This window comes from Anolis sagrei, chromosome 1, assembly GCF_037176765.1.
Source record: "Anolis sagrei isolate rAnoSag1 chromosome 1, rAnoSag1.mat, whole genome shotgun sequence".
Classification (NCBI taxonomy): Eukaryota; Metazoa; Chordata; class Lepidosauria; order Squamata; family Dactyloidae; genus Anolis; species Anolis sagrei.
The window spans coordinates 252,976,190-252,995,293 of NC_090021.1; the positions used below are offsets into that span (position 1 = coordinate 252,976,190).

Here is a 19,104-nt window from a genome sequence, read left to right on the forward strand (position 1 = left end):
GGGTTGTGCTAGACATTAGTTCAAAAGAAGCAGACTGAGTGGATAAGCAACAGTAACATGGAAGCACCTAGACCAGGCATCCTCAAACTGTGGACCTCCAGCTGTTTGGGCCTCCAACTCCCAGAAATCCTGACAATTGAACAAACTCATTGGGTCTTCTGGAGGGCCGCAGTTTGCGGATGCCTGACCTAGATAGGCTTTCAGAATACCATTATCATAAGGCTCTCCCATAGCCTGGACCAGAGGCAATATTGGTAGGAAAACATCCCAAATTACTACATACTAAGTTCATAAAACCAGAGAAGTCAGAGAAAGCAAAACTGCCCAGACTGGACTGTGCAATAGGTTAGTTTTTCCCTTCCCATTTAAAATTACAGTACAACTCCTTTATCCGCAGATGATACATTCTTAAGACTTCTCATGAATCCATGAAACCACAATAATAGTGAACTCTATTGAAATGAAGGACTTCTGTTGCAACTGTTTAATAGAGTTGTGCTGGAGGACGTAGAAAATGCTAGAGGCCACATTTAGTCCAAAGTGGATACGTTAGACTTTTGTTACCGATCCCATAGATATGGCGGTCATATTGTATTTGACATTTTAGGGCCTTTTATGCGAACTCAAGTTTTGAAACACAGCTGAATTGCAGCGGTTAAAGGCCACATCGACACGTCTTTTAAGCAATATGGGTAAGATACTCTTTGCTGTGATTAGTTTCAGCTTCACCACTATCTGGGAACTGTGCAAGCATCAGGCGTCAAGCAGTGGACCTCAGAACGAAAGAGCTCTTCACGGGAAAAGATATGGAGTCTACACAGATGAAGATACTGTATTGTGGTTGGGCTACAATCACCCATGTAGTAATCAGCTACATTAACATAGATCAGAGTTGGGGAACCTGCAACCACTGAATTTCCTCAGCTTTCCTGCCTCCTTTCCAGAAATCCATTATACAGCAAACTTGTCCGTTCATGTAAGGATCTGAGAAAGATATCCCCATGTATCACTCCTAAGCAAGGAAGAAATATGCCAAGTCATGACCTTTATCGATCACTATCCAGGATAAGAACATGACGGCATCACAATCGGTATCAGCAAAATGAGACAAGTGTGGAGTTGCCAACCAATCACTGCACCAGGACTCCTTTGTCTTGGATAGAGCATTGAAAAATCCCAAATCGCTATGGCTCCACTGCAGTATGAGTAATTTTTTAACCTGCTGTATGTAATGGGAGCTGATAAATCAGGGATAGGAGTCAAGCCACAATTTCTATGGTTCCATTGCAATGAGGAATGTCATCTACTGTATGCAATGGGAGCAGATAAATCAGGGATAGGAGCCAAAAAGCCGCCTAGATGTCAATCTTACCCAGGATAACCAACAGTGAGAAAAACCCTGGATATTGCAGATCAACAACTGAAGGACATTATCCCCACCCTTGAGATAGATCTCGTAATTCCATGGAGGAAAAATTAAGAACATCCCTGGTCACTAGTTTCTGGTCCTAGAATGGGCTCCCTTCTACCCTAGATAGAATGGGTGCAAGAAAGTGGCCAGTTCAGAGCAAGGGTGAGTCCACACAGAGTGACAGCTGGACCTCACATATCTCTCAAGTTGATTAGATTGAAAACAGCAATACTTTGTAGCAACTACACCCTCCCTGCTTGCTTATCTCTGCAGTGTACTTGGTCCTAGCCCTGCCAACCGGGGGTGGGGGGCGTTCTGAGTCTTTATGCTGGAGTCGCATTGCTGCACTTTTCAAGGTACATGTCAATATGTACAAACAGTATTCAGCTTCTAGACAGAGATTGGATGGCATCTTTTCTCTACTCCGTTACTCTGATGACAGGTACCCCTATATTATGCTCCATATAGGAAAGATGGTCTCTGCATAGATTTAGATATGGCAGTGGGTTTTCTGGGACCAGATGTTTGTGTTACATCTCACACTCCACTCTGCTATGGTAAAATGTCTACATTGCTATGGAGGTGTCCCTCCCCCCATTTTTGTGGGATTAACTGGAGGAAAATATTCTGGTATATTTTGTCTTTTAGAAATTAAGCAATAGTATAGCCCACGATGGAATCTACACGTGTAACAAACATTACAGCTCTTTAGTCCTGAACACTGAAAAAGATGTGAGAATACAGAATCCTGTAAAAACATTGAGTTAGACCTCATTAAATTATGCAAAGGAGTGAAAACAAATGTGAGAAGAAAGCTATTGCAAAACAGAGAACCCGGATCTCAAAAGATCTATATCTAAAATATATATTTCCCATTTGGGCCGCTATCTTTTCTTTCCTGCCTTCATGTTTTCTCAAAAAAATCAAGATCCAACAAAGCTACTAATGCAGTCATTCCCAATCTTAGTACCTTCAGATGTACTGGGTAAAAAACCCCAGTCCCCTAGCCGGCATAACTAGCTAAGGGATTAAGAGAGTTTCACTAAACTATCTAAAGGTTTTCAGGTGAACAAATCACTTTGGAAAAAAATATGCCTTTGGGAATGAGATGCCCTCTAGCTCAGTGCCTAAGTTTTATCTTTCCCAGTTACAAGGATCCTTTTTCTTACAAGGTATTGAATACACAGGACAGTTTACTTAGTGGTTGTGTCTTCATTTATATAAATGTAGTACAGTTAGTAGTTGGGGAGAAAACTGAACAGGCTGGTGAGGTTTTACAGTTAAATTATGTTCTGGCTGTGGTCACAGGCAGGGCCTCCATTTGATTCAAAGTTGCCAGTTTTTAGGCTAGTGGTGAAGGACAAGCATCCTAGGCATGCACACTTCACTCTATTCAAACAAAAGTGCACACAAAGTTGAAGTTAAAACTAAAATGATTCAATAACCAAAACTATTAAAAAACCAGATCTCTTGTAAGATCTGACCAAACTATTTATATTGCCCAAACAATTGTTTTTTTATTTTATAACCAGCTGCCATTACAAAAATCCAAACCACCAACTTTAAAATAAAACATGGAAAAAATGAAGAACACACCGTCTATATATGTAAGATATATATAAAAAACAAATATCACAATGACCCAATGTAATATATTGCGAACACAGAAAACAGGATATTGTGCCCTGGTGGGGAACCAATGTAAAAATGGTGTATTACACCATTTATTTTTAGGACAGAAGTAGCAGAGACTGGGAAAGGGACTAGAAAGCTCAAGTCAGGGTTAATTCCAAGTGTTATCAACCATACAATGCAAACAGTAGGCCATCCATGCATTTAATATTACTATTATCTGGTAAAGTGTACCATATGCACAAATTTCTCTTGATTAGTCAAGTATCAATAAGGGACTTAAAACCGTTCCAAGGTTTGGGAACTTGAAGATCAGAAGCCAAGGACATTTTTGGAGTTTCACTAGAATACCACAAGATAGCAACACTGAATCCCAACGAGGTATAGGTTAATTGCCAGGTTTTCCCCATAACACTTTCATAACTATGAGCCTGGGGTTTACATAGAACAAGTGCAACAGCTTTTGCTGGATACATCACGTGAGTTAGAAAGTTCCTGCTACAAAGATGACACAGACAGGATTTGATCGTTACTGAGGTATCCTATTCACCTATTCTGACAAAATTATATTGCAATTTAATAGTTCCAACATTTTCCTGTCATGCAAAGTCACCAAACACAATTATCTTCCCAATTGTCCCCAAAAGCTAGCACAGGGAGATCAGATTCAGTCCATAGCACTAATGTAAACACATAATTCATAGGTAAATGCATGGAATTAATATAGTGTTTTCTTTTGTCAGTTGTAATGTAGTATCAGTTTCAATGGCTAAACCTGAATTCTAATGCCAAAAGAAAAGGTCCACGTAAGTTCATTACTTTTGCTAATACTGTCATATATCACTCCCCTAACCCTTTTCTGAATTGGAACAGAAATAGTGCTAATTTTGGTAGCCCTTTTATCTTGCCCTTTTTACTTGAGTGAGGGACAGCACCAATGGAACTATGATGGCAACTTCTCAACAAAAAGAACTTTTTCTCCTTAACTCCTCCATTTCTATTTTCATTACTGTAGTGTTCTAAATTGTTTTTTCAGATGCTGGACATTTTACAATGTTAAAGCAGTAATCTATTCTGAGTGTTGTTGCCGCCTAAGATGATTATCTGTTGAAACCCAAGAGCAGAGGTGAGGAACATCTTGCTCTCCAAAGGCTATATGGACTGCAACTCCCATCAATTCAAGACACCAGTCAATGGAGAGGGACGATACACATTGCAGACCATAAGGCATATACCCCATTCGTGCTTTATAGAGCTGAGGTGGGAATCATGAACCTCCTCCAGATGATATTTAAATTGCAGCTCCCAGGATTAGACCTCAATTGGTAATTGTCAGATATGGCAACTAGAACATCTGAATGGCCTCATGATTCTTACCTCTGTCTAGCTGTATATACCTGGATTCTCTTAATTGCACTAAATTAGCAGTCTAATTCCTAGAAGTCCCACCAACAAACAGGTCAATGTAAAATGCACCACTGTTTTCAAAACTCCTAAACACTTCAAAAAACAAATATGATTCTGAAGCATGGATCATGTTATAAATGGATGGAATCACAGTCTTTCATAAAATTTGGTGTCACCCTTTCCCACAAGGTTTGTCTTATCTGCGCCACGAGTGCCTGATTAAGGAAAAGGGGGCCCAAATATAAAAAGCCTACCAGAGAGTGTTTACCCTCAGAATCAATTTTTCCAACTGTCAAGACAAAGAAAATTTAAAGAGCAGTCATTTCAACAGATATTCAAGTATCACAATATTTATTGATAGATACAAGTATATAAAATCAGGGCATGAACATGTCTTGATAAATTAAGTAGACTTAATTTCAATACTATAATAGGGACCAATTCAGTTTCTCACCATTTTGCTTCACACCCAAAAACCACTTCCTAGGGCATTTATCCACCTCCTCAAACTGATCATTTTTGTGCAAGTAAACCGTGTTCCTTTTTTAAAAAGACTTGTGCACTTGCCCAGGCTCAAAGATATTAAAATCTAGCACATATAGCCCATTACTAGAGGTAGAAATACAGGCAATATACTATTACGGCAACCACCATCGATTACAGTTAAGGATTCTCTGTAACAACCAAATGGATAATCAAATATTGCAACAACTCAAGTATTACACTGAGCAAAGTGCATTTCTACAGTATTCAGTGTTGCTATTCGGATTTCTAACAAACAGCCTATGGTAACTGGCATCAAAGAAGATCCTTACACAGACTGCTTCTGAACTTATGATGTAATTATTGCATGCTGCTAATACACTGTTATCTAAACATTAAAGATACTCTAAAATATTTTTATGGTAGACTATGATTAAGACATACTACAAAAACCCTTATGCAGAAGCAAGTCCTATTGACCGACTGCTGCTTTAAATATTGTGAAAACATTACAGCGGAATGAGTTTTCGCAGTGGTTAGGTCAAATGCAGTTACATCATAGCAACAGTATGTTTGCACAATTTAAGGCTTTGGCTGGTTTAGTCAGCTTCCTCTTCAGATTCTTCTTCTTCAGCCGTTTCCAGCCAGGTCAACCACTGGTTCACCTGCAAATAGATCAGTACCACGTTAATAGCTGGAAGAGTGAAAGTGTGACAGTTTATACCCACCTGGAGACAACCTGCATGCATCCACCATAATATAAAATTCAGGCCTAACTCAAATTGCTACTCTAACTGGAGTAGAAACAGCACTGATTCCATAGAACAAGTGCTGACCAGCCAAGCTTCTACTTTGAGAACAGCAGTTGAATTAGCCACAGGACAGCTTTTAAAAGTCCTTTACCCATTTCTATTAAATTTGAAACATGAGAACTACATTAATAGGTATTTCAGTGGCCTGATTGTCAACATCTTTACAATGTTTGAAAGGTTTATAGACAATAGTGCTTTTTGTAACAACTTATTGAGAAGCTATATACCTGGAACAAAGCTTTTCCTTTCCCTGGAAACTCTTGAGTAATGTCTTCTTTCCATGCCAGAAAAGCTTCTTCTTCAATGATTTCCATATCATAGAAATGAACAAAGAAGCGCAGTAACATGCCTGAAACGACAAACCAATAATCCCATTGTCAATACAGAAATGTTTTTTTCTGCACCCCATATGTTAAAGTATTAAAACATAAAACAATTCCGCATTGAAAACAAAATAACTGACTTTTAAGCATCAGTAGCACAGTAGTCTGAAAGACCTCTGTCATGTCAGTTTATGTATTTCTTCTTGTTATAACTACTAACTCTGTATCACAGATAAGGAAACTAGTTGTAACTTTCATAGTGCAGCAAACATATATAACTGAATCCCATGCCTTTAGGCAAAATTATGAACACCTGTGTCCCTTATTACAAAATGGCTGCTGCCCCTGTTTGGGGCCCAGAATCTGCCACAACTTTCCATGACAAGATCAGGGTTGCATCGAGAAGGGTAGAGCAGGAAGTACTATTGTTCCTACCTTTTGGAAAGTTGTTATTGTAGCAGTGCACTTGGAGCGCATACAGGGCACTCACTTGTAGATCAACATGGTCATGAAGGAACTTCTGCATTACTGGCTTAAAGGAAAGAAGCAGCTGTTTTTCTTGCTCCAACTGCTCTTTAGAAGGAGCAGAGGAAGAATCCGGATCATCGTTAGGTGGGTTTACTTCACTAGAAATATACTGCAAGAAACTGGAAAACCAAATGAAAAATGCCTTTAGTCCCAACTAATAATAACTTACGGAGTTATTGAAACTTACATAAATGTTCTCACCATATTCTCAATAGTCAGCAGATTCAATAGTACCACCATAACTAAGATTAACCATTGGCTTTAGGTCCTTATTTATAACATGCTCTTTTATGTAAAAATGAGGCAAGACCCAAGGTCTGGTTCTCCCTGTAAGTGTATTGTAGGCTAGGACCGATGGGTCTTGTAGTCTACACCAAGAGTACCATACTTTCCCCACCTGGCCTTAGGACAATGCTCAACAATTTTTCCATATTATTTGGAGACAAATGCATAGTGAGACTAAAACATATGTGAATCCCAATAATAACACCACTTTGAACAAATCATTCTTATGCAACAAAATTAAGATACATTTAATTTCTCACCTGGTCATCAAAATATTAACAAATCCCTTATCTACATGAAGTTTTGGTGAAATGTTGTCTTTTATCCATTTATAAATCGCTTGAGGGGATGGGTCCAATTTTATTTGCTTTAATAGCTCTTTTTCCAGTTTCAGAAGCGGAAACAAGAAGCTAAGTCCTTTCCCTTCCAAGATCTCCAGCATACGGTCTTTATTCTGGTCAATCTCTGTAAAACACAGAATGTTCCAATTTATCATTCGGGCTTGACAATAATTTCAACCTAACAGTGATAAGGCATTCCTGCTTTGGCTTATCACTTTAAGAGACTAAGTGTGTTTAGCACCTTTTTCAATCCCCCCCCCCCCCAAATAAATAATAGTTATAGCCTCTTTCTGCACACTCACCTGGCAGCATCTTCTGCATATTGACTTTGCTCTGTTGGAAGAGCTCAGTCAGCCATTCACGGTCCTGTAGTTTAGCTAACTGCTGAAGGCAAAGCAGGAAAAGGGGGAAATGGGTGCCACTTTCCAAGGGTTGCGCCAGTTCGGAGATGCTCACTAGTTCCGAAATTATGGCACGAGCTGCAAACTGCGCGAGGTACGATTTCACCAGAGGGATGTCCACCTCCAGTTTAGGACACTGATCCAATACATTTAGGAAGGCCTGAAAAACAGAGTGGTAATTAGCATTCATGAAGTTCCTGATTAGGCACATGAAAAGTAAGGGCAAGCATATGCCACAAACCAAACCAGAATTGCCACCCCATTGTGCTAGTACCTGCATGAAGTTGTCACTAGTAGCTATCCCTTCCTGCTTAAGTAGGTTGATGAGCGTGCTTGCTTTTTCCTTGTCCTCGTCTGATCGATCTAGTGACTGAAGTATTATTTTGCTTAGCATCTCAGAAATAAAGTGTTTTGGCGCCCTCATTTCTCGTACACTGTTGACAGCATCATTGGCATTTCCATTGTTCAGATATTCAGTCACAACAGCTTCCTAAAAAGAAAGAAAAAAAAGTAGAGATGGAACAAGTTGGCTATTTCCCATAGCAATTTGCAAAAGTGAGAGTATGGACTTCTAAGTGTGAGCAACAAAACTTACTGTTAACTTAAGTAACTCTTCCTTAGAAGGTGGAGGCTTTTTACTGGTCTTTGCAGGCTTCTCCTGGATAAGTGGAGGATTTGTCTTGAGACCAAGCTGAGGTGGCTGAAAACATTAACAAATTTCATTGAGATACTGAGCAGCGATATGAAAGCATGTTTACTCTAATACAGAAGAATCTAGACTTAAAAGCTGTTGGTTTCAACCTCTGCAGTGTTCAGTTCACTTCAGCAAAACAATTCCTAAGATGGCTCAAGATTTGCCAACATGCTGCCAAGAAATGGTGAGTTCAAACATCTCCCATTCCAGAAGCATATTTAACCAAAGTTCTACAAATGTATTTGAAACTCCTCCATTTTCAAAAATCAGCTGCCCAAGTTTGCAAATTTACTAAGCAGGAACTCTCACCAAGACTTGCCTCCAAAAAAAGCATCCCTGCAGAGTCCAGCATCTTCCTATACAACTCTTTCCATAAGCATTTATTCTTCTAAACCCTGAAGGTTGCTTACTAAATGAAATGGGTTCACTAGATTTTAAGAGACTACAGGAAGCAATGCTTTTGATTCCAAAGTCAGAGAAGAAAGTGCGGACTACAAAAATAAGCGTTTCTCACTTTCCCATATGCATTTTTTATATTTACCTGTCCCAAAGGTGGTGTCTGAGTTCGCGGTGGCTGTGCACTGGGTGGGATCATAGTTATCTGGGGTTGAAGCTTTGGCACTTGGTTTTTATTTATTAGGAAAGATTGAGCAGGCCTCAGGCTAATCTGCGGGGAAAAAATTAAGAGGTCTGGATTGCATACAAGAGAAAGTGGGATTGTACTTGTTACACAAGTATTAGTGGTCAGATTCAAAACTGACGGACAGGATCTTATAGAATATTGGTTGATTAAATATGAAAATCAGTTGCGAAGGACATTTTATTGTGACTTATTTCACCACCAAGGATTGGAACTATTTCAACTGCTCCTTTATGAATAGGATCATTGCCCTCATATCTCATAATCTTGCTCACAGGACACTGGATACTCCCAGGATTTGGGGGGAGGGAGTAGAAAGAGAAGGATAGGAAGTGAAATTTGGGGGACTGAGAAAAAGATGGGAGGGATGACAGAAAACAGGAAGGGAGTTCCAGCACTGGTCCTCGTAATAACGCGTCTTGTTGTAATCATCGGGCATTGTGTTCAGAACCAAGTCACTTCAGACAAAAGCATGTACCTCATCTGCATTAAGCTGTCCTTTCTTAGAAAACCGTGGCAGCATATCCTTGGACTGTCCTTGTTGCTGAGATAGAAGTCCCTGATTCTGATTATGGTATAGTTGGCTTTGCCCCTGTTTTCAAGGGAAGTGAAAACCACCACGTCTCAGTACTCTTATTTCGTCAATGTTTTAAAGTACCTCACATTTTCAGCATTTCTTGCAACAGCTCTCTTTGACACATGCACATGCAAAGGAATGGAGAGTCATTTTAGGTTTTCCCTAAAACCCACCTATTCCTTATTTTCCTAATACCACCTCCCCAAATGTTCTGGTCACGGCTGACTGACTTTCGAGGGCTGCCTTTCTGCTGGTGTGTGTGCATTTCTATACTTTAGCCCCAAAAGGTGTTTTTCAGCCATTTTTTTCAGGGCCTCCACAAGAGGCCCTGGGCTGCACTATCCTTAGCTTGGTCTACACTATCCACTGCTACAAGAAACTGTAACATTAAAATGCCAATTAACTGACATTGAGCATGCAAACTATTTTGGATACACTGTGAGCAAAAAAAGATATATCTTTTATGACAGCAATCAATATATTGCAATAAGCTTCTTCAAGATTCACAAGTCAGTTTTCACCCTGTATTAGTCAGCATTCATATAAGACTTCAGAGCCAAGAAGTAAATGGTGGAAAAGCAAGGGCTAGATTTGTCATCCTTTCAGGCCCTGATGAACAGAAGGAATCTTAGTACATTTTTATTTTCAAATTGCTTCCATTAAAACAACTTACTGGATTTTTCAAGAAGGATTTGCCTAGTTCTCCAAACTGGGATTGAGCAGGAGCCATGAGGTGTCCCCCATGGCCATTGAAGAGTTGATTTGACCGATGTCGCCCCATGGTGGGTGAAAACCTATCTTGAATAACTCCTGGACCAGTACCAATTCCGCTACCTGTTTAGGAATGCATACACATTTGTCTTAATTTGTCTTAAGTATTGAAAACATCATATAGCTGCTATATGGTTAATTCCAAAGTTGATGTAATTACCAGGCATTTGTCCAAACATATCAGCAAGCCCTCCAAGTGGATCCCTGTCTAGTTTTATTCTGGGTGGCATGAACGGTCCCTCCAAAAAGAAGTCACTTCTCATTCCTTGAGACATAGGAGGAGGAATAAAAACTCCCAGATCCTTAAAAAACAAAATATGAAAACCCACAATGTGTTAAGGGATTATCTGAAAACATACTTTACATTAAAAACACATTTCATGGCTCTATTTTTATTCATGATACAATACAGCTGTAATCCCAAAACTAAGTATTTTTGTACTTACTTTCACTGCATCTTGACGGATTTGATTGATAGTCTTTGGTCCATTGTCAAGAAAAGCTTTGCGAGGAATCCAATTGTGTTCTCTCAACTCCACAGTATCCTTTAAGCATAAAATGCAGAATAAAGTTCAGGTACATTTGCCAGAACATCTGACATGCGACAGTAATCAAAGTTATGCTTTTACCTGCAGCAGGAAACGAATCCTTGCCGGCAATTCCTTACACATCATCAAGGAGCGCATACGGGCAAAGTACTGATCCATTAAGGACTGTTTAGAAAGAAATTTTCCATGTTCAGCTAGGCCAACACCTCATAACATGCAATACAACAGAAGCATGGGCATCTCCTTGAACAGCACTTAGTTTCTACCTCCCACCCTTAATAAAAATAATGTATTTCCCTTTATGCTAGTTCTCCTTTTTGCTTAAAATAGCTAGGTATCACTAAACACGGTGTTCCAGGAATACAATCTTTTCTCTTTTACTGAAAAAAAAAAGTCAAAGCAGAATTTACACCAGACATGAGGGTGGCCCCCTACACCCCAGTTATTGCTAAACTGCAACTGTATCACTGCTAAACATTTGCTAGGATAAATGGGAGTTTGTGGGGGACACAGTCCAACAACCTCCGGGAGGCCACCGATTTCCCATGCATACCTCACAGCATCCTAAGATAGGCAAAGAAACAATACCTCAAGGTGTTTTTAAAAAAACCTGTTGCTGTTAGATATACTGAACAGTTGCCTAGAACACCAACATCAATACAGGAATTATAAGCAAGCAATATATGTTTTTAGAATGCGTACCTTGGCTTTTGCATGGTCTAGTCTAGGTCCTACTGTCCTCATTATCTGACAGAGGCATTCCAAATCCTCTCCCATATCCTTGAGTTGAACTCTCTTCTTCTTTTCCAAAAGCTGAAAATTTGGAAGCCAAAAATGGATCCATTAAAAATAGGTTTCTTTGTGGACACTTTACAGCATTTCATACCACATACACTCATGTATAAGCCAAGCACATGTATATGATGGGGACGAGTTTAGGGGCCAAAATTCTGGATTTTGTTATGTCCCATGGATAAGTCAAGAGTCGTTATGTGGAGAGAGGAAAGAGTGCATCACCTCAATGGGTTAGCCATCGTCATCATTATCTTGCCCAGGCATACACATACATATATACATTCACACACACACACACACACACGACTATTTAGACGAGGATGGTCCATATTGTTAAATAAGAGTTAAAGTATGAACTCTTATCAAGAAAGTAACCAACCCCTTTTCTCCAAGTAGTGCTGAAAGGCAAAAGCCAAGTCCAGACCTGCACAACCTGCGGCCCTCCAGGTATTCGGGACTACAACTCCCAGGAAGCTCTAGCCAGCCTGTCCCATGGACAGTAATTCTGGAAGTTGAAGTCCAAAACACATGGGAGGGCCACGGGTTGTGCAGGTCTGGCCAAGTCCATCTTGGACGAACTCGAAATCATCGATACTTCTACTTGATGCTCCTTTGAGAGCAAGGGCTAGAGAGCCACTGCTATTTCTCTACGCAGGCATCCAAAATGGCCAGAGGTAGTGTCGCAGCGGACAGAATAAAGGGGACTGGTGTTTATTTTAGATTTTCCAAGCCTTTGTCTTTTGCCTCTAAGATACAGTACTTGCACTGAACTCTGGATATATGTATCCTTTGATAAGTTATCAAGTTTATAGTTTAACATATTTGAAGTATTATGAAAATAACTAGAGTTTTTGGAAAGGGAAGATCAGCAATTGCTGGCAAGCTTCTCTGAAAGGCAACTGTACCTTCATTAAGCAACTTCATCTGAAACTGTCTATTACAGGAGAGCATGTCCCAGGTTTTGTTTAATCCATGCACATCTGGAATAATGCGCAGAGGATTGAAAGACCTGGTCACTGCTTCAAACACCCTGTAATTTGATCCAGTTATTTTTTGGATCTCACTGATATGAAGGTTCCCCCCCACCCAAAGTTATGAAATGCAGGCTCAGCTGCTTTCCAGCTAGAAATCGTATAAAGTTCTATGAAGTCATACAAGAAGGGAATATCTACTTAAAGATAGGATTCATTATGAACACATATCCTTACCAAATTCTATTTAAAGCATGTTATTTTCAATTGCAACATTATCTTGCATGTTACAATTTGCCCCCAAAGTAACAACACCAAGACTGAAAACCAACTTACTGTTTTGATGCACTTATGAAGGATAGATTCATGAATAAGATCAAGCTTGCCAAGTTCTCCAATGAATTTGATGTTTCCCAGCATCTTAATCTTAGCAATGGCTCTCTGTTCCTCCTCCTCGGGGAGGAGGGGGCCGTCATGCTTATCATAGACTGAAAAACAAACAAGCATACACATCAGTGTTACTCTGCTTTTATATAAATTACACAAAATCAAAGAAGAAATTAGATTAAAAATCTGAAATCTTACTATCAACATTTCTGGTGCGGTTTTCAAATTCATCTTGAAGTTTAGAAATTAAGAGGCGTCTGAATGTCTAGGAATAAAAAGGCAACAATTTCTATATTTTGTCACTGACGAATATCCATTCTCGTATCAGCTGCAACTAGGGAAAGATTTACACTTACTGTGCTTTGCTTCTGTCCTGGATGACTCTCTGCTGATGGGCCATCAAAGTTGGGTGCATCTTCTGCCAGTCGCAGACATAGTTGAGCATATAGCGAGCTATATTTGGGCTCTTCGAGGGCTTTGTCTACGATCTAAAGAGATTATCTATATATTATTGAGATGAAACAGTGTAAAAACCCCTACGTCTTCAGTGGCAGATCCCCCCTCCCCGATGTTATAGGTGATTCTTAAGTTTATGGCAACTAACAATAATAGAAGTATGAACTATCTAGTAAATTTCAGAACTACAATACTTTTCAGCGATACCTCTCTACCAGATCAAATAAACACATTTCTCCTGGGAGCAACAGCAATTAACAAAACAAGTGAAAAGAGCTTTTATTCTCTTGGCTGTCAGACTTTTTTAACAGAATCTTTCAGCTGCCAGAATCGTCCTTTTGCTATTCAGCTAATGAGACAGTTTGTGTGGCACCAGAACTGTTATTAGGATGCTGCCTAGTTAAGATTCTAAAGCTTGCTTCTCCTCCTTTGCCCAATACTGAAGGATCAAACAGACTATCCCATAACACTGATGACCATTAAATGTACATTCTACTGAAAAGACACTAAGAAAGGATAGTAAGAAAGTCAGACAGCACATAAGATTGATCTTTCCAAAAACCAATAACATCAAAAGCCCACTGATTCTACTGTAGTATTGTAGTAGTTGCACCACTTCAGGATCTTCAGATACCTTATATAAGCAATGTTTTACTGATGCTTTGAGGAACATTTCTGTATTATAGAAGTTGCTTACAGTATAACATTAGTTTGTATAGTTTCACCTCCACTAAAAAATTCAAGTTAGCGTGGTATTTCAAACCCATAGCAATCTTCACCTGCAATCTAGTGTTCAATATTTTAATCTTACTTCCAGCACCATTTGGCAGACACATATAGTGCCTAAGCTTAAAGAACACTTAAATTCACCCAGTTGAAGCCTGCTCCCCCCTCACTGAAACCATAACTCTTATATATTACATTTCAGAATCACTTTATTGGAATCAATATTTTAAAATAAGTGCATCTTTTCTTACCAGCAGTATGATCCCCTTTAGGATGAGCTTAGACTCTACACCCACATTGAGGAGCTCAAGGCATAGCTTGTCAAACTTTTCAGGAGTAAGCTTATTTAATATGCTAGAAGAAACAAAGACAAGTAACACTTTAATACTTTTCTATCCAGTGATTAGTTCTGTTTTATTACAGCATTTGCTTAAAAAAGATCTGTGAAGCTAAACAGCAAAGACCTCCTCCAGTGGAAGCATCCCAACACTATCCAGCTTCCCTTGTGCAAGTTACAAACATGCATATATGTTGTACTGGTCTTGCAGAGATTAAACCTGACATCACCTGACTGAGACAACAAAGGAAATCTATCAGTTTGGTAGGACTGAAATTTCCCAGTGAAAGCCTAAGGCAATCTCAGGAGCAAGGAAAGTAGCAGTCCCCTTGTTCCTGAGATCCAAGTTCATACAGAGAGAGATAGAGGCATGCAAGAGCAAGCTCAAGACAAAATGCCTAAAAACAGTGAGATGGAGTATGTAGTGCATCTAAGCAATGGAGGCGCCAAGAATATCTGAAAATCAGGGCAAAAAAACTGTCAACAGTCTTTCAGGAAATGAGGCAGCAAGGAAAGTTTAGGAATGATGGGCAAAAACACCAAGGAGTTCTTAATCTAGGGCCTACACTTCTGCCTGTACAACAAACTTTGAATCCTGCAAGTTGACAAGATCAGAAACTCAAATTTTCTATTGTGCTGCTTCCTGCATGAATTGCAAACTAAGTTATTTTAAAGCATTCTGGCAGACCATATGGTAAATTCAACATGGTTGCACTGGCAGACAATAAATGGGAAAGTCTGACACAGCATATAATTAGGCGGTGCCAACTGTGCTCAATCACTGCAGTGTTGTGATCAACGAGATGAGAAAGAAAACCTGCTTACAGAGAAGTGCAAGTCACATGATCATCTGAATCAAGTTTCCAATTTTGGGAGGAAAGATTCTATTTTCAATTATTGCTTAGTTTTATTAATTATGGATTATTATTATTACATATCTTACCCTCTCACTTTCCTGAAGATTGCATCGTGTCGTTCTTTGTCATTTGCGGAGTCGTCATCTCGTCTAGTGCTTCGTGAAGGAATCCATTTCTGAGCGTTTTGCCCTGGGGTTTTCCCCAGGAACTCGCTAAATTTGGAAACAAGAACCATTTATTAGTAACAGCAATATATTGCCATAGTTCAGGACATTCATGTTCCAAATTAAAATTATTCTTTTCACCCTATTAGCCATAGGTATTGCTTAAAAGAATATAAAGCCAGCATGTTTCAGACATATGAGGTAGTATTCCAAGAAGTGTAGGCAGGCATACCTGTTGCCGGCAGTCTTGGGATAGTGCTGAGGTGCACCCCTACCTCCTCCTCCGCCCGAAGAAGCACTATGGAAACAAAGATTGTGTTACATTTGCCAGAACTAATTTGTAAAGTTACTTGACTACTAATCTCTGATAATTTAGGTCATCTGAAGGCAAAAGGCAGCGCTCAACCAATGTATTTTATTTGTCTACTCTGTGTGTGTTTTACATTTATTTTGGTAGTCAGGTTATCCTTCTAAAATAATTACTCTCCTTGATAACTAAGAATTCTGTAACTTTTTTCCCAAATACATTCAGGATTAGGGACAAATGCATCTAGAATACAAACCAATCAACTTTGTAGTGAACAATTTATGTGTACAGTGGGCCCTTGGTATTCACTGAGATCTTGGTTCCAAGACCATCTTGTGGATACCAAAGTCTGTAGATGCTTAAATCCCATTGAATACAATTGCTTAGTACTCCTGACATAAAATTGCAAAATTAAAGTTCGCTTTCTCATATTCCCCCCACCCCCCTTGGAATATTTTCAAAATGAATCCGTGGATACAGAATCCACAAACATAAAGAGCTGAGTAAATTTTATTGCGTTTTATAAAGTACACCTAGTTGTGAAAACTTAAGTCACGAACTCTCCACTATTCTCAAAAGTGCTAGAAGAACCCTTCCCTTGACACACGTACTGCATGGCACGTGAGATTGGCTACAGACAATGACTAATACGTCTAACTTAAGAACAATGGGGTTCTTTTGTGCTGTTTCAACAGTATATAGCTTGCTGGCAATCAAACTGGCTTCCATTTCTGTCTTCATATAACTGATATGTACAACGTCTTGTGTGGCACAGTGTAGCTGTAGAAGGCTTACTACACGGTATGATTGCTCTTATTTTCTGCATCTCTAACAAAAGATCGGGAATGAAAAATAATTAGAAGACATGACTAGACTTGGGGTCCTGAGAGTTTTCAAGGCTATATGGCCATGTTTCAGAAGCATTATCTCCTATCTGAGGCAGGTGTCAATGCTGCAATTGTCCATCTTAATTAGCATTCAATGCAATTTCAAGGCTTGGCTGCTTCCTGCCTGGGGGAATCTTTTGTTAGTAGGTGATTAGTTGGCCCTGATGGTTTCTTGTCTGGAATTCCCATTTTAAAGTGTTGTTCTTTATTTACTGTCCTGATTTTCTGGTTTTTTCCCCCCCCCAAAAATACTGGTAGCTAGATTTTGTTCATTTTCATGGTTTTTTATGCTTCTGGATCATGGCCATACAGCTGGGAAACCTCAGAGAAACCCAGTGATTCTGGCCATAAAAGCCTTTGACAACACACTTTCTAGACTTGCTTTGTCTTTACATTTGTTTTACCATCAAAGTCTGGGCATATATACCTGAAACGAGAAGCACCCCCTTCTGCAATCGCACTCTCCACTTTGGCGGCTTGACAATGAAGAATCTTCAAAAGAATAATAAATTGACAGGATAGGGAAAAACAAAACCTAGGAGATAAAACAAAAGTAGGTATTGTAAGTGCCTGCATGCCAGTTAGTACTCTCTACAAAATCACTCATGGGTTAAAGCCTCAATTAGTGTTTCCTAATACTTTCATCTGTGAGTCTATTTTTGTTGCTTTGAGAATTTTATTATTTACTTGTGAATTTTTCATTCCACATTCTTTCTTTCCCAATTCAAAACTTCATTGTAAAATAAAAGATGCATGCAATTAAGATGGTAACAAACAATTCAGAGAGGGAAGTATACATATGCAGATTCGGTAGACATAAATACTGGCTGGTATCCTACTGGTTAGCCTTAACTAGAATAGACCCATTCAAGTAATTGTCGAAAGGTGAGTCAATAGAAGTCCCATTTATTCAATATGTCTGCTCACGTATTAACCAGCAGCAAGAATCAGACCATTGCAGTACAGAATAAAGCAATGCCTGATTTGTTTGTATACAGAGATGCCTTTAAGCATCTTTAGTAAGAATGACCACTGAATCAGAAACTGCAGATAAGCAGTGGGCATTGGTTAGGGAACTTTAGTAGGAATTATCATCAAGGAAAGGCAGGATAGAAGGAGCCAGATTGGTCATGGATACATCTAAGAGTTAATATTACACTGATACCAGAACAGCTAGGCGAAATGTAACTTTAGGCACAATTAATGGCTCATGTCTTTCGGCACACGTACCACGTCAATAATAAACTATGAATTTTAAATGCCCGCTTATTTACTTATTATATTTCTTTATACCCCACCCTCTCTCACCCTGAAGGGGACTCAGAGCGGCTTACAAGTTATATGTACATACAATATATATCAGAATAGCATTACAGTAGTATTATATATTGCTATATAGTACTTCTACTGCAGTATTAGTAGTAATATTACATGCAATAGATATACTACTATTATATTGTATTATATTATAATGTTATCAATTAGCGTTATATTGTATTACTATTTCCATTTTAAGCGTTGTTCTATGCCTTTAATATGTGCATTTTTAAAATCTCTCAACTCTGAGGAAAGGCGGGTAACAAACGCGAATAGAGACAGGAATGTGCTCGGAAAATGGGAGAGGCAGCATGGCTCCGGTTGAACAAAAGGGCTACGGAAGCCGAGGAGGCAGGCGCCCGCCCGGCTTCGCTCTGGTCCCGCCCCGCCATCCTCTGGGCGCCGCCCGTTTCCCGGCCCAGCGCCCCTCCCGCAGCCAGGCGGGGCCCGGCCTTTGTTCTCTGGCGAGGGACCCGCTGCCCCCACGAGTAACCGCCGAAATGAGGCACGAAAGGCTGAGACAACAGTTCTAAAACACACACAAAGCGGTTGGTTCCGCTTCTCTCCCTCCGCCGAGAAAGGAGGCGGCTGTTGGGCAGGATTCGCCCAGTTCCCCGGAGGAGAGGAGGGGACCCCACTCGCTGCCTTTCCGGGCCACGCGGCCTCGCTGCTCAAAAGGACAAAAGCGGCCGGCAGCGAGCGAGCCGGTTTTCCGTGGCCGCCGCCATTTTGTGCCTCAGCGCGAACGTGTAGCCGCGAGGACAAGATGGCGGCCGTTTTAGGCGGCGGCCATTTTGCGCCTCGGCACCCTCTTGGCGTCGGTCCTCCCTCCCCATCCCGGCGTTCCCCGACCCAAGCACCCGGCGTCCTGGGGCGACACGGGCGCTCCCGCCGGCCCTTCCCCGGCGAGCTCGGCCGGCGCGCCTGCTCACCTTCCCTAGAGCCTTGTCAGCGTCCCCAGCAGCGGCGTGGGCGAGGGCGGGGGAGAGGCGAGAGGAGGGAGGGGAGGGGAGCCGGGGAGCGGGGCCGGGGCAGGGAGGGGGGGAA

At 40.3% G+C, this 19,104-nt stretch overlaps 1 protein-coding gene and 1 non-coding gene across 2 annotated transcripts; both read right to left on the reverse strand.

Annotated features, from left to right (window-relative positions):
* Positions 1 to 4,784: 4,784 nt before the first annotated feature.
* On the reverse strand, positions 4,785 to 18,893 carry EIF4G2 (eukaryotic translation initiation factor 4 gamma 2). The gene is made up of 23 exons (XM_060754315.2): positions 18,866 to 18,893; positions 18,598 to 18,724; positions 17,168 to 17,275; positions 15,779 to 15,844; positions 15,469 to 15,594; positions 14,440 to 14,542; positions 13,363 to 13,494; positions 13,205 to 13,271; positions 12,956 to 13,107; positions 11,556 to 11,666; positions 10,935 to 11,018; positions 10,752 to 10,850; positions 10,466 to 10,607; positions 10,208 to 10,368; positions 9,436 to 9,549; positions 8,859 to 8,984; positions 8,219 to 8,323; positions 7,898 to 8,113; positions 7,525 to 7,783; positions 7,142 to 7,346; positions 6,504 to 6,715; positions 5,973 to 6,094; positions 4,785 to 5,598 (listed from the first exon to the last, which is right to left on the reverse strand). Exons 1-23 carry the CDS (start codon positions 18,891 to 18,893, stop codon positions 5,533 to 5,535), a joined length of 2,931 nt encoding a protein of 976 aa, XP_060610298.2. The 3' UTR covers positions 4,785 to 5,532.
* Positions 9,204 to 9,396, reverse strand: LOC132762281 (small nucleolar RNA SNORD97). The gene has a single exon (XR_009630168.2). It is a non-coding gene; the product is annotated as a small nucleolar RNA SNORD97 (small nucleolar RNA).
* Positions 18,894 to 19,104: the final 211 nt, after the last annotated feature.

What these genes read in the sequence shown, in the direction of transcription:
- EIF4G2 (XM_060754315.2), bottom strand. Translation starts at nt 18,893, where the DNA reads ATGGGGAGGGAGGACCGACGCCAAGAGG. An exon ending in TAAAGGGGATCATACTGCTG is followed by an intron (nt 13,495 to 14,439) that starts GTAAGAAAAGAT and finishes TAATCTCTTTAG; the next exon opens with ATCGTAGACAAAGCCCTCGA. An exon ending in AGACACCACCTTTGGGACAG is followed by an intron (nt 8,324 to 8,858) that starts GTAAATATAAAA and finishes TAATGTTTTCAG; the next exon opens with CCACCTCAGCTTGGTCTCAA.